The 15,914-nt window shown below is 42.3% G+C and overlaps 1 protein-coding gene across 8 annotated transcripts in view; it reads right to left on the reverse strand.

Moving 5' to 3' along the window:
• The window catches only part of PLEKHG1 (pleckstrin homology and RhoGEF domain containing G1), a 248,937-nt gene that overhangs the window by 36,741 nt on the left and 196,282 nt on the right, over positions 1-15,914 (reverse strand). For all 8 annotated transcript variants that reach the window (XM_033235072.1, XM_033235074.1, XM_033235073.1 and 5 more), the window contains 2 exons: positions 8,506-8,552; positions 3,565-3,715 (listed from right to left, as the gene is read on the reverse strand). In XM_033235072.1, coding sequence (XP_033090963.1) covers positions 3,565-3,715; positions 8,506-8,552 — 198 coding nt within the window. The remainder of the gene's footprint in view (positions 1-3,564; positions 3,716-8,505; positions 8,553-15,914) is intronic.

The following is a 15,914-nucleotide window of genomic DNA, read 5'->3' on the forward strand; positions in this document are numbered from 1 at the left end:
GGCCGAGATGGGTGGATCACCTGAGGTTGGGAGTTCGAGACCAGCCTGGCCAACATGGTGAAACCCTGTCTCTCCCTAAAAATACAAAAATAAGCTGGGCATGGTGGCGCATGCCTGTACTTCCAGCTACTTGGGAGGCTGAAGCAGAAGAATCACTTGAACCTGGAGACAGAGGTTGCAGTGAGCCAAGATTGGGCCACTGCACTCCAGCCTAGGTGACAGAGTGAGACTCTGCCTTAAAATAAATAAATAATTAATTGATAAAATATTTACAGACTACCATAATTCTTTAAGATTTTGAGGCTGGAAATACCTGCAACAAAATGGTAAGACAAGGAGAAAAAAAAAAGGGATAGGAAAGATAAAAGTGGAATAGAATTCCAGGATAAACATGATAAAATACAACATGCATGTAGCCCATTGAGTATCACAGTGATATTACAGTTATTATAACAGATGTGGGAATTGATTTTATAGCTGTAGAGTTCTGAGCTTCCTGGTGGCCAATGTTAAAAAGTTCTCAGTAATATAGTTCTCACTCTTATAAGATAAAATGCATACTTATTTTTTCCCTTATTTATTTAGGAAGCAAAATGTTTCATACAAGACCTTAATATTAGCAGACTCAAAAATATAGCAAAAACTATCTTTACAAAACGATCTCTATAGCAAGTAGGCATTTTAGCACATTTTCCTACAGACAAGGTTTTAAAGGCCAAATGAAGTGGACTAAAGACAATCCTTCAGAGTGTTGAGAAGGATCTCATGGTTTACAGCACTCAATTCTCTGATGGTCAGAAGTATGTTACATTAGCAATCATCTTACCACTGGAGGCCCACAATCCCAGGAACATGAGAGAGGGACAGGATCTTTGTTCTAATTCTTTTGAGCACATAAGACACTTGTCCCTTGATCCTCAACAGTCTAAAGATACAGACTATTGTATATAGTTCCTTTGATTCTTTATCTCTCCTCAGTGACCAGCAGAGAGCTGGGTGGTAAATAAGTGCTTATTAAACTGAAACTATTGCCTTCTTAAAAACAACAATAACAGTAATCCTATATTAGTGCCTAAAACAGTAAGAAAATACTAATCAATTAGATCGTTCTTGTTACATTTATTATACATAATCAGCTAACAGGTGGAGGTTAAATGTTATGGTATAACTTGAAGATTAGTCCCATTATTTTATAGTAATGACGTAAATCTTTGTTTACTTTTACTGAATACTCAACTTTTTCATCTAGCTAGAAACTGTAAAAGAATTTACATTTTCTTTCCATGCTTGGACTCAGCTGTTAACAAGGTCCTAAATGGCAAATTTAAAAACACAATGATTTCTTCTTTTAGCCTGAGAGACAATTGTGCTCATCAGTAAACAGACTGGGAGGTACAGAGGATATTTCTGTGGGGATTTTCATGGATGGCTACATAACTTTGAAATGACGTGAATGGGCTGGGTGCAGTGGCTCACTCCTGTAATCCCAGCACTTTGAGAGGCCGAGGCAGGCAGATCATGAGGTCAAGAGATCGAGACCATCCTGGCCAATATGGCGAAATCCCATCTCTACTAAAAATACAAAAATTAGCTGGGCTTGGTGGTGCGCACCTGTAGTCCCAGCTATTCGGGAAGCTGAGGCAGGAGAATCGCTCGAACCTGGGAGGCAGAGGTTGCAGTGAGCTGAGATTGTGCCACTGCACTCTAATCTGGCAAAAGAGAGAAACTCCATCTTAAAAAAAAAAAGAAAAGAAAAAGAAAGAAATGATGTGAATGACATAGAGGGAGCCCTCTAATCATCTATGAAAACAGAAAACACTTCAAAAGCAACCAGAAGTCAGTTTTGGATTAATCTAACCACTTTTTTTTCTTCATTGCCAGCCCTTAATATGCAGGATAAAGGCTGTTTTTCCTGTTAATTAACTTTTTGTAAGGATCTTGACTTGTTGTCTCACACGCTTAACTGAGATCTTAAACTTTCCTTTTGACTAACGGCCATCTCACTGTCTAGAAGACCATATTAGAGATTTTTGGGACACACACGTCTTAGACGTTATATTAACAGAATTCAGCAGAGATGTGTCCTGAGACAAATCTTATTTAAGAGTTATTTGGACACTGATTTCGCAAATAAATCCCACTAAATCTAAGAGGTCATAAGGATCAATTTAAAAATTAAAATAATATCCCCGATGTGACTTCAGAGAACATAAGATTCTCCAAAGATAAGCCACCCAGGCAAACAGATGAAGCTAAGAAATTGCTAGTAAAGATGGACAAAGTTCTTGAAATTTTAAATATATATGAACCAAACAAACCTGAAATAATTATCCAAGTTAGAAACCTGGAATCACTTAAAAAGAGATACCTGTAAACTGCAGGCCTGTTGATGTGGAGAGGAACTCTGAATTAAAATTCCTTTAAAAAGGGGATTTTAATGTATCATAAAAATAATAAAAAACAATAGCTTACTTTTATCAAATGCCTGTGAGTCACAGTAATGTAGGCAATTGATAAGATTTAGACCCAGGCGGTCTTTCCCAGAGCCCTGTTCCTAACCACTCCACTGCACTGTCTTTCTCCTGCTACAAAAGTAAGCAAGTCCTACTTACAGAATGAAAATTACCTACTATCATAGGTATTTTTTTTTTTTCATTCGCATCAACTTTTTTGGAGGGTAAGAAATAAGAATTTGAGGCCGGGCGTGGTGGCTCACGTCTGTAATCCCAGCACTTTGGGAGACTGAGGCAGGAGGACTGCTTGAGCTCAGGAATTTGAGACCAGGCTGGGCAACATGGTGACATTCTATCTCTACCAAAAATACAAAAAAATTAGCCGGGCATAGTGGTGCACACCTGGAGTCCCACCTACTCAGGGTGCTGAGGTAGGAGGACTGCTTGAGCCCAGGAGGTGGAGGTTGTAGTGATCTGTGATTACACCACTGCATGACAGCCTGGGCAACAGAGCCAGACCCTGTCTCAAGAAAAAAAAAAAGAAAAGAAAAGAAAAAAGAATTTAAGAGATATGATTATCTTTGTTTCTAAAGCCTTCTTGAATTTTGTAAAAGTAGTGGAAAATAATATAAGAGGAGAGACACCTGAAATGACGCTAAGCCCAGCGTGGAGGTCACTTATGACTCTGCTCATCTGTCCTCTCCCTTTTTAGTCCCTTCTCTTTGCTCTCCATACAAAAGCCAATCTATGACAAACAGCTTTCCTTTCCAATTGCCTACTGAATCAGGGCTGATGGAAACATTACAAAATCTGTTTTCCATTTACATGATAGCTCCCTGCCTGAAACTGTCAGTGCACAGGGCGAGGCACTCCTAAGCCCCATCAGAATCAGATCTAAGATTAATCTCTTCTCTTGGCTGTTGTCAATGGGGCTACAGGCCTAGAATATAAATATCTCCAAATCCTCAAAGCAGATTAGTCAGTTGTGAAATATGAGTGTGGGAAATGTTTCCATATGTCCACAGCATTTTCTGTTATTTTCCACCAAACTTAATATATACACACAAAACTCCCATCCCCTGGAAAGTGCTCACGCCAGGCAGAAACTTACATGCAGAAGGAGATGATACTTGAGAATCCGCTGCACTGGTTTCAAGAGATAGGACCCCAGAGGCAGCGAGTGCTTCAGAGTTTCCTGACGTTCCCTGAAGAATTTGGCCAGTATCTTGTTCCTCATGCACTCTGTTAGCACAGCCACGGATCTGCAGGAAGAATCCATGTTTTTATCTAAATTGTAATGCTTTATGTGGATATTCAAGTTTTAAATGCCATTACAAGTGTAACTGCTCTAAAATGGGTAGGGTAGTTCCAGAGCTGCAGCCAGATCAGCATGCCTTTAGGTAAACTGGAGAAAGGGGTCCCTCTGGGAATTAGATAAAGGCACTGGACCCAGCGGCAGTGGCACCCTGGACTCATGGCTTCTAAGGAACAAGTTCCTTCTTTCTAGGAGATGCAGCCTTGTGCCAGGGTCCATGGCTTGGCAAAATTTATCTGAGTGGGATTTTAGCCCCTAGCTGTGCCCTATCTGCATATCTCTGTGCAGTGCTCACACAGCACATCTGTATTCCATTTCCACAGGTTAGATTATAAAGAGTAGGCAGACTTTCTTTTTACTAAGAAAAAGGAGTTCCTTCCTGCTAGAAGATCCGGTTCCCTGTCAGAGCATTTATCACCCCCTCTGCTGGCCCCTTTTATATAATGCACAAACTGTGACCCTATGTGGTGGCCTTCCTTAGAGACCTCTTTCCTTGGGGGAATCTTTGAACAGGTCTCCCTTTCTACCTCCAAATTGTTATCCTTACACATAATACAGCTTCTGGGAAAGCCAGATAGCCTTGCTCCTATGGAGTGCGCCTCAGATCAGGGTGTTCCAAAAGTGGGTTAGAATTCCTTCAACCCACATCCCCCCGAGGTGCTGGGCATAGATAGCCCCAAAATATCTTAAGGCAATGGTTGAAACAATGCTCATATCACAAAGCAAGCTAATGGCTTGTGCAGTCACACACATGTAAATTAAAAATCTTTTGTTCTCAAAATGTAGAAGGAAGCAGTGGAAATAATTTCAGCCCTTTTCTCCCTAAGTCAGTAACATTTTCAGGATTGAGAAAATCAGATTGAGCCAAACAAGAAAACAAGGCTGTGAGGAAGTTAAACGCAACTTTCATAATTAAACCATTAGAATCCCTTTTGTGCCAATCTACTTTGAGAAAAATCTATTCACATTGATTTATTTTCCCCTTGAGTCAAGATTTCAAAACTCTCCATCGTGTAACCCAGGAATGTTTCTAAGGTGCTTCAGAGTCAGAATCGGCTGCTCTGTAGCCCTTTGGCCACCTAAAGGCTTGGGCTCTTGCTTAAGGGTAAAAGCCTGCAACAAATTAGTAGTATGCTGAGCTCCAGGTTCCTGGAAGTCTTGGGCACAGGCAGGCATCTGAGGACAAGGACCTGGCCGGGTTTGCGCCCCTCCCTGGGGAACAGAGTGTGGGAGCTTGTGTCTCTTCACAGTAAAATCACTGACGTGTGACTGGTATGAAGATAGTGGACACTGTCAAGATGTGCCTGCGACATTTAATATCATCAGCCTGGCTCCAAAGGGGGAAGGAAAATTGTCAGATAGGCTGAAACACCTGGCACTTTTGGCTTGTTAAGTGGGAGAAAGGAACTTTGGGTCTGAGAGAGCAAACTGATTGGATACAAGCAGACAAGTTAAAATATTTCTCTATGAATATGAAAACCACACAACTGGGCAAGAAACGGACATGTCTTCTTCACTGAGAACAACTTTTGAGTACCTCTCTGCTAACATGTTTCTTCAAAGTCAGACTCATTTTTTTTTTTTTTTAAAGACAACTGTCTCACCAGGCATAGTGGCTCATGCCTGTAATCCCAGCACTTTGGAAGGCCGAGGCGGGTGGATCACTTGAGATCAGGAGCTCGAGACCAGCTTGGCCAACATGGTGAAACCCCATCTCTCCTAAAAATACAAAAATTAGATGGGTGTGGTGGCACGTGCCTGTAATCCCAGCTACTTGGCAAGAGAATTGCTTGAACCCGGGAGGCAAAGGTTGCAGTGAGCTGAGATCACACCACTGCACTCCAGCCTGGGTGACAGAGCGAGACTCTAACTCCAAAAAAAGACAACTTTCTCCAGAAAATTATCCTTAACCTTGAGCTTTTATTACACATTACTGAGTTGGTCCTGTGTTAATTTATATTTATTTGATCTTCCAGAACGTGCTCTTTCACCATTGCATTTAGTTGCATCTGACCTTCAAAAGAATAGAAACTGCTTGAAGGCAAGGGCATTGTTTGCTATTTCCTGCCAACATACACCAGGCTTGGGACAGTGATCCATGAATGACAAGCTCTTAAAAATGTCCTTGCGCAAATGATTTTGCCTTTTCCTTGGCTCTGAGGCAGCCTAGCATATAGAGAGGCTGTTTTTATTTTGTACTCTTCTTAGTAAATCACAAAATCTGAATTTGCAATTTTGGAAGTTTAAATTAAGAAGTTATTTCTTCAAATGATATGTTTATAATGAAATTTACACAAACATAATTCCCCAAACAAGCTCCTGGATCGTTTTAGATTCTCATAATTGGGTCCGGAACTTTGTTGATTCTTCAGAATCTGAACGTTTTTCCCTTCCCTGAGGAAGAAGTTTTGTGGAGAAGTTGAGGGCCAATTCTGTGATCCCTCTGAGTTAGGGTGTGAGGCAGGCTGGCTTTTGGTTTAGAATCATGGGATTTAGCTGGGGCATCCTGCAATCTCCTGATGTTTTCAGCATTAAGATGGAAACAAATCCTTTAAGAGAGAAAATTGTTTAAGTGAAACCATGTAAATTAACTATGGGTGGGTCTACAGATAAGGATGTATAATAAATGTTCTAATATGCATGTGGGTCTATTTATTTATTTTTTGTTTTGTTTTTTTAGGGGAAACTGGGGAAAGCAAGGATCCTCCCAGGGAAAGTATTTGCCATGAGTAAGTTGAGCCTCTGAACTTCTGGCTTCTCGGGTTTTTTTTTTTTTTTTTAAGACAGAGTCTTTCTTTCTCTCTCAACAAGGCTGGAGTGCAGTGGTGTGATCTCAGTTCACTGCAACCTCCGCCTCCTAGGTTCAAGGGATTCTCCTGCCTCAGCGTCCCAAGTAGCTGGGATTACAGGCATGTGCCACCGCGCCTAGCTGATTTTTGTATTTTTAGTAGAGACGGGTTTCTGCCATGTTGCCCAGGTTGGTCTCGAACTCCTGACCCCAAGTGATCTGCCTGCCTTGCTCTCCCAAAGTGCTAGTATTACAGGCATAAGTCACTGGACCTGGCTGCTTCTTGGGCCTTTAAGATATAGGATCTTGCACTGTTGCCTGGGCTGCAGTGCAGTGGTGCGATAATAGCTCACTGTAGCCTCAAACTCCTGGGCTCAAGCTATCCTCCTGCCCCAGCCTCTGGGCTCAAGTTATCCTCCTGCCGCAGCCTCTTGAGTAGCTCTATGACTAGAGATGCATGCCACCACATGCAGCAACATCCTGGGTCTTTTAATCTACACTGGCTTTCCGAGGTTACTGCTGACAGTGGGGAGCAGGGAACCTATTTGTTCTTCTTTCCAGAAGTAACACTCAGGGCTCAGCCTGTTGGCTTCTCTTCTAGGTGGATCCCACCATCCACTTTATCGTCAGGGACCTGTCTACCAAGACTGGCTACAGAATGTGTAAAGTCTCCCTAGCGCTCTTCTTCCTGGCTGGTCCTTAAGATAACTCAAAGTCTGGCAGGGCGCGGTATAATTGCAGCTACTCAGGAGGTTGAGGTAGGAGAATCATTTGAACCCAAAGGTAGAGGTTGCAGTGAGCTGAGATCGCGCCACTGCACTCCAGCCTGGGTGGTGGAGTGAGACTGTCTCAAAAAAACAAAACAAAACAACCCATAACTCAAAGTCTGCTAATCATGTGGAAAAAAAGGAAAATAAAAAGGCAGGGGGAGAATCACAGTTTCAGCAACTTTTACAAGGACATATTCATAGTAGCATGAGGTCTTAGAAGTCGGAGAAGAAACCCTGGTTCAAATCCAGGTTGGGGCATTCATCAGCTATGCACCCCTCAGAGAATCACCTTACCTATCAGAGCCTCAGTTACTTCATCCATGAAATGGGGAAGGGGCAGGGATGATGATGAACTAGCACTTATGAAGAACCTAGGAGGGGCCAGGCACCCGGATGGGTGCTCTGCTTTAAAAAAAAAAAAAAATCCCTCAATATCTCTGGATTTCTTTGAAAAGTTAAATTTAGTATTTTGTATTTACAGCATTTAGTACAGTGCTTAGGAATTAGTAAGGGCCCAATAGATGTCTTCTGGAGAAAAAAAGAAATTCCTACAGTTGTAGCCCATCATCTTAGGCCCAACTCTCTTACTGAAATGGTCAATACATTGACCAAGGATGCTTCCTACCTGGCCCTTGTGACATTGATTTCCAATGCAAGAAAAACGGAACCAACAACCCAGGTGAGATGATGAAGCCCCTCTTCTCATCTAGGCTTATGATGATCTGTCCTTCCTCTGAACTCCCTTAAACTTACATAGTTCGTAAAATTTATTTGGAAAAAATAGAACCTGTTCTCTCCCCACCTAGATTATAAAAACTCATTAGCAGTGTTTCCAAAATTCTTAAAAACATGACACGCACAGAAAAGGGCTAGCAGGCAAGACTTACCCTGATGCAACAGCTTGCTTAGTTTCCTTTCGGAGAGACCTAGTCATCTTTTTGGTTTCTCCATAGACTTTCTCAACTTTTCCCCACACTGGCTCTGCAGGGAGCCCCAAAGCCCAGATGGATCCATATCTGGGTGCCCCTATAATCTGTCCTCAGCATGTTTTGCATTCTTCCCATATTATTCAGCACAAGGCCAGGCACGGAACACCTAACAACCATGTGTACTGCACCAGCTGACTTGAAACAATGTGAAAGTGAGCAAAAGTACTCTTGTCCCATTCTTGATCCATACCTTGGATAGTTAGTGCAATACTGGGTATAAATGTGGAACTCTTCACTCTGCAAGGAAACAGAAGATATTTTTATAGGCAACAAAGCACAGACACATTCATTTGAAAACAATAAAAAGAAATAGCATTTGGGCCTTGACATTTCTACATATATATATATTTGAGGCGGAGTTTCACTCTCGTTCGCCAGGCTGGAGTGCAATGGCATGATTTTGGCTCACTGCATCTCCGCCTCCCCGGTTCAAGTGACTATCCTGCCTACGTCTCCCGAGTAGCTGGGATTACAGGAATGCACCACCATGCCCGACTTTGGTGGATTTCAATGTCTTTCACAATTTTTTCCTAGACTGACAAAGAAAAGAGGTATGTAGACAGGGAGAGGAAGTGGCCGGAACTTTTGATGGTAAGACCGTCAGTCAGAATAACTAATTCAAGGCCAATGAATTACTAGCTCTTGCAAAATCTAAAATAAAATTACTTTTTTTTTTGAGATGGAGTCTCGCTCTGTTGCCTAGGCTGGAGTGCAATGGCACAATCTCTGCTCACTGTAGCCTCCGTCTCCACCTCCCCAGTACAAGCAATTCTTGTGCTTCAGCCTCCCGAGTAGCCGCGATTACAGGCAGGCGTCACCACGCCCAGCTAATTTTTTGTATTTTTAGTAAAGATGGGGTTTCGCTATGTTGGCCAGGCTTGTCTCTAATTCCTGGTCTCCAGTTATCTGCCCGCCTCAGCTTCTCAAAGTGCTGGGATTATAGGCATGAGCCACCATGCTTGGCCTTGAAATTATATTTTGAAAAAGAGCCACAGATTATTTTGGTGGGGTTTCATATTCTGCAATTTGTTTTAACTTTTACTTTCTTTTACTTTTTAGACCGCTTAATGCTAGATTCACATGTGACCCTAAGTGCCTATTTTTCTGGCAGCATTAATGCTTTAATTTTTTTAAATTCTAAAATCTCTACTTAGAATCTTTCCTGTTAACCTCAACTGGAATTAGGTTAAACTTTCTTTTAATGGAAAGTTTCAAGTAGACAGAATGGTATAATGAATCCCCAAGTTTCATCCAACCTCAATAATCATTAACTCCTTGTCTCTGCCCCCCGCTGCTCCTCTGCTTCCCCATCATCCTGAATTAAATTCTAGACATCATTTTGCTTGTAAATAGTTTAACATGTATCTCTAAAATAAGGACTTTATTTTATTTTTTTGAGACGGAGTCTCACTTGTTGCCCTGGCTGGAGTGCAGTGGTGTGATCTCGGCTCACTGCAACCTCCGCCTCCTGGGTTCAAGCAATTCTCCTGCTTCGGCCTCCTGAGTAGCTGGGACTACAGGTGTATGCTACCACACCCAACACATTTTTTGAATTTTTAGTAGAGATAAGGTTTCGCCATGTTGGCCAGGCTGGTCTTGAACGCCTGGCCTCAAGTGATCCGCCTGCCTTGGCCTCCCAAAGTGTTGGGATTATAGGCATGAGCCACCGTGCCCGGACTAAAATAAGGAAACTAAACAGAATACCATTGTTACACTTAAATAATTCCATAACATCATGAAGTTTCACCAGTCACTATTCATATTTCCTTTTCTCTTTTTAAAAGATTTTGCCTGTTTGATTTGCAAATAAAAATCACACAGAGCAGGCCGGGCGTGGTGGCTCACGCCTGTAATCCCAGCACTTTGGGAGGCCGCGGCAGGTGGATCACGAGGTCAGGAGATCGAGACCATCCTGGCTAACATGGTGAAATGCCATCTCTACTAAAAATACAAAAAATTAGCCAGGTGTGATGGTGGGTGCCTGTAGTCCCAGTTACTCGGGAGGCTGAGGCGGGAGAATGGTGTGAACCCGGGAGGCAGAGCTTGTAGTGAGCCGAGATCACGCAACTGCACTCCAGCCTGGGCGATAGACTGAGACTGTCTTAAAAAAAAAAAAATCACACAGAGCAAATGGTTGCTATCTCTTTAGTAGTCTCTTTTAATCTTTCAGTTCTCCCCTATTTTTCTTCCTTTTGCAAGTGAGTTGAAGAAACCATACTGTTGTGCTGCACAGCCCCAGTTCCAGTATTACTGATGACATCCTTAGAGTTTCCTTGTTATTTATGTTTTTGAGATGGATTCTCACTCTGTTGCCCAGGCTGGAGTGCAGTGGCATGATCTTGGCTCACTGCAGCCTCTGCCTCCCAGGTTCAAGTGATTCTCCTGCCTCACCCTCTCAAGTAGCAGGTATTACAGGAATGCGTCACCACACTTGGCTAACTTTTGCATTTTTACTGGAGACGGAGTTTCCCCATGTTGGCCAGGCAGGTCTTGAACTCCTGACCTCAAGTGATCCACCCACCTTGGCATCCCAAAGTGCTAGGATTACAGGCGTGAGCCATCACGCCCAGCCTGGTTTCATTTAATATGCCCTGTCCATTATAGTCATACTGGTTTAGTACAGACTTGCTCAGATTTAGGTTCCATAATTTGGCACAATACACTAATGGCTATTTTGTGCTTCCTCTAATAGAAGTACAATGGAAGTCTAATGGAATCGGGAAGTCCAATGGACATAAAGTCTGGTTGTCTCTCTTCTGTGATGCTAACAACCATTGGTACTTATTGGCTAGATCTATTAATTTATTAGGGCTTGGGAAACAGTGGTATTTCTAATACTTTATTCCTTATTTATTAGCTAGAATCTTTCCATAAAAAGAACCTCCTTATATTAACTCTTGGTTACTCTGCAGTTTATGGTTTGTGTGGGAAAGGCAGAATAAATGCTTAATTCTTTCCTTTTCATTTCAAGACAGGATCTTGCTCTGTCACCCATGCTGGAGTACAGAGGTGTTGTCATGGTTCATTTCAGCTACAACCTCCTGGGCTCAAGTGATCCTCCCACCCCAGCCTCCAGAGTATCTGGGACCACAGGCATGCCACCACCTCTGGCTAAGTTTTAAACTTTTTTATGGAAACAGGGTCTTGCTATGTTGCCCAGGCTGGTCTCAAACTTCTGGGCTCAAGTGATCCCCCTGACTCAGCCTCCCAAAGTGTAAGGGATTACATGTATAAGCTACCACACCCAGCCAATTCTTTCCTTTAATTTTCAAAATAATGCATTGACTCTCCAGCATCATGCAAATGTGATCAATTTGGTGTTTTAATATCACTGCAAATTCATTAATATGGGCCTATTTAATGAGTTTTCATTGTTTTCAGTTAATTATCTTCACTGATGTTGAAATTATCCTATTTTTGGCTAGTAGGAGCCCCTTCTTGAGCATTCATGACCTGGCCTATGGTGTTTTGTAGCTTGTTTCCTGGTGTGACAAGATGTTCCAGACTATCTTGTATATTTCGTGCCCTACAGTCCTTCTTCATGGAGTCCCTATCCTTCTGGCAGGAAACAGTGTTGGGAGACCACAATCTGGGTATCAGGGACACTCTTGCTGTAGGGTAATCATTTCTAGGACTTCTCAGCAGACAGAGGTAGGAAGTGGTGTGTTTTGTTGTTGTTGTTTGTTTTTGAGATGGAGTCTTGCTCTGTCACCCAGGCTGCAGCGCAGTGTTGTAATATTGGTTCACTGCAGCCTTTGCCTCCTGGGCATGAGCCACTGCGCCCAGCCTGCTCAGTGTGATTTTTATTTGCAAATCAAACAGGCAAAATCTTTTAAAAAGAAAAAAGGAAATATGAATAGTGACTGGTGAAACTCATGATGTTATGGAATTACTTAAGTGTAACAATGGTATTCTGTTTAGTTTCCTTATTTTAGTCCGGGCACGGTGGCTCATGCCTATAATCCCAACACTTTGGGAGGCCAAGGCAGGCGGTTCACTTGAGGCCAGGTGTTTAAGACCAGCCTAGCCAACATGGCGAAACCCTATCTCTACTAAAAATTCAAAAAATGTGTTGGGTGTGGTAGCGTACACCTGTAGTCCTAGCTACTCACTACGGCCTAGCTAATATTATGTTTAAAAAATATACTATATTTTTATATATTATATATATATATATTTTTTTTTTTTTTAGTAGAGATGGGGTTTTGTCATGTTTGCCAGGCTGGTCTCAAACTCCTGGCCTCAAGTGATCTACCCACCTTGGCCTCTCAAAGTGCTGAGATTACAGGTGTGAGCCACCACTCCCTGCCTCCGAAGAAGCCTAACCTCTATTCTTTTCCCTTCTAGTCTGTTCCCTCCATTCCTGTGTCAATTTTTAATCAATTTTAATCAATTTTTTATAATCAATTTTTAATCTTACAGGCTTTCATCTCCTATATAAACAAATGTTATACCAGTGATCCTCAAACTTGAGTATCAGAATTACCTGGAGGGCCTGTTAAAACATAGATTGCTGGGTTTCTGATGTAGTAGGTCTTGGAGTAGGGCCTAGGAATCTGCATTTCTAACAAGTTCCCAAGTGACGTTGATGCTGCAGGTCCAGGACCACACTTTGGGAACCACAGTGCTGTACACACACTTTTATCCACTCCCTTCCCCGAGGAGTGTATAAAGGTTTTTTTTTTTTTTTTTTTTTTTTTTTGAGACAGAGTCTCACCTGTTGCCCAGGCTTGGAGTCCAGTGGTGCAATCTCAGCTCACTGCAACCTCTGCCTCCTGTGTTCACGTGATTCTTCTGCCTCAGCCTACCTAGTAGCTGGGAATACAGGTGCCTGCCGCCACGCCTGGTTAATTTTTTGTATTTTTAGTAGAGATGGGGTTTCATCATGTTGGTCAAGTTGGTCTTGAACTCCTGATCTCAGGTAATCTGCCCGCCTCGGTCTCCCAAAGTGCTGGGATTATAGGCGTGAGCCACCATGCCTGGCTAAGATATTCTTTACTGTTATTGCTTCACAGTACTTCATTATGTGGACACCAAAGTTGATTCAAACAGGTTCTTGTTTAGGGACATTTGGCTGTTTCTAGTCTTTTGCAGTAACAAACATTAAACAGTATTATGCTTACATGAATTTCTGTCAGTGTATCCTTGGAATATATCTCTCGCTGTAGGACTGATGGGTGAAAGGGTGAATTCAGATGCTAGATACACAGCTCAATTCCTCTCCATAGGGACCGTGCCAGTTTCTTTTCCTACAATTGCGAGAGTATCTCTTTCCCCATGGCCTTGCCAACATTTCAAGCATTGTACCAAATTTTCAAGCACGTGATTTTAAAAAGTCTAAATTAGTTGCCAACTTTTAAAAGTTGAAAGATACAAATATTTTTATTTCGACCAGGCACGCTGGCTCACGCCTGTAATCCCAGCACTTTGGGAGGCTGAGGCGGGTGGAGCACCCGAGGTCAGGAGTTCAAGACCAGCCTGACCAACATGGAGAAACCCCATCTCTACTAAAAAAATACAAAATGAGCCGGGTGTGGTGGCACATGCCTGTAATCCCAGCTACTCAGAGGGCTGAGGCAGGAAACTTGCTTGAACTCGGGAGGTGGAAGTTGTGGTGAGCCGAGATCGCACCACTGCACTCCAGCATGGGCGACAACAGCGAAACTCCGTCTCAAGAAGAAAAAAAAAATTTCAATTTCTAGCTTCTCCTGAAGAAGTATAAGACCCACCAGCCCTGGGCCTGCAGTTTCACATGGCAATGACCATCCCCAGACCAGGCAAACACCTCGACTGCTACAGACTCTACCTGGGCCCCTTTGTGCACCTGAGTTCGCTTATGGGTTCTTGAAGCCAGCCCTGGCTCCATGGATGAAAATGCCAGAGTGACTTGCCCAAGGTCTGTGAGCAAGCTAATGTACCAAATGGGGACTTTTCTCTGATTGGCTCATACTTTCTGAGTTTCTTGCTTTTTCTTTCCTGCCTCTTGCTATACTCAACCTGGAATAGAACAATATCAAGTTGACTTTCCTTAAAATTTGGGACCTGCAAGATCATTTAAAATACAAATGAGAAAACAATGGCTTCAATGAAAATAGGTTGACATTGCATAATATAGTGACCTACTTGTACCCAGCTATCATAAGACCTCATGACTTACGCACGACTGAATTTCTGTGCATTTTGTGATATCATGGCTCTATTCCTATTTTAAATTGGAGGGTTTTGATTTAAATCAGCTATATGTCCTTAATTGGAATTAAATGCAAGTTTGCCCTTAGGTTTGTGAAGCTCTGTGGACCTTAAAAATGACGGTTTCACATAAAAATCAACAGTTCCTACTTAGATACCATTATTTATTAAATATGCCACCCCAAATCCACTTAGAAGGATTTAGGGGAATGTGTTATACAAATACATACAAATTACAAGAAAATATATTCCTTCTAGTTCTTCAAATCTTTCAAATTGTAATTAGAGATGACATAAAAATGAGACATTTAATTATGAAAGAGCCAAAATATGATATAATCAGTGCTGACCAATCAAGCACATGGGTCCTTCAAATATTTATTGAATAGGGAGCCAAAGTAAAGCAATATGTATGATTTTAGGGTTTCTTCTGCCACAGGGTCCTCCTCTCCCTGATTCCTGAGAAGTTTTCACTGGACACTACAAGAAAGACTGAATATGTAAACAGCATATGGGTAAGGTAACTTTGACTTAAATTCACGCTAATCATATGACTATCCAATATCCACACTTCCTTGAGGATAATTTTAGTAAGTGGGTGGTACATGTGCATGCTTTCGTGTGTGTGTGTGTGCGTGTGTGTGTATGTATGCATGTGTGTGTGTGCACACACACTTCCTGGGCTCTAAAAGGAAGAAGGCACTAACAGAGAGAGGGTAGACACAACACAACGAGGGAGAGTAGGCAGCTAAGGGGAGGTTGAGGCTCTAAAGACACTTTGTCTCCCTCCTAAACGTTGCCCTGGGTCAGCCTTGCTGCCAGTTAAGATGAGGGACGGATGTGAAGGTGGAGTTTGTAAAAGCAGCAAAGTGAGCCATTCTAGGTGTTTCCAGAGACCTAAAACAGACAAATGTTTACTGGAAGAAGGTTTGGCCTGCCCAGTAGGAAACTTTAATTTCTGTCCTTCGAGAGAACTGTGTGTTCATTCTTCTAAAAGCGACCATGTTCTCCATTTGTTGATAAGGACTGCTGTAACCTACACATACCATGACAGTAAGCAAGGTCAAAGATGAATCTCTGTGCAGGCCCCAGTGGTTCAGATAAAAGCAGAAGTCAACTGTCAGCTTCACCTCTTTCATTAATGGCCTCCCAATTAAAGCAATTTTCCATTCCTCCCTAGAGTTGAGCAGCTGGTTGTGTTTCAGAAGATGTAACATCTTCTAAATGTCAGGGTGCTGAGTGAAAGGCAGGCAGTGCCTGAGCCCAGCACTCCCTCACGATTCCCCGTTTCCATGCGAAAATGCAGAGTGCTCAAGTCAGTCTTCTAATTAAACTTGGCAATATTACAATGAAAAGGAAGATTTGGGAGTTGGCAACATGGCACATAAACAAACTTTTATGTGAATAATT

The sequence above is a fragment of the Trachypithecus francoisi genome, unplaced genomic scaffold (assembly GCF_009764315.1).
Source record: "Trachypithecus francoisi isolate TF-2019V2 unplaced genomic scaffold, Tfra_2.0 Lachesis_group15, whole genome shotgun sequence".
In the NCBI taxonomy this organism is placed as follows: domain Eukaryota; kingdom Metazoa; phylum Chordata; class Mammalia; order Primates; family Cercopithecidae; genus Trachypithecus; species Trachypithecus francoisi.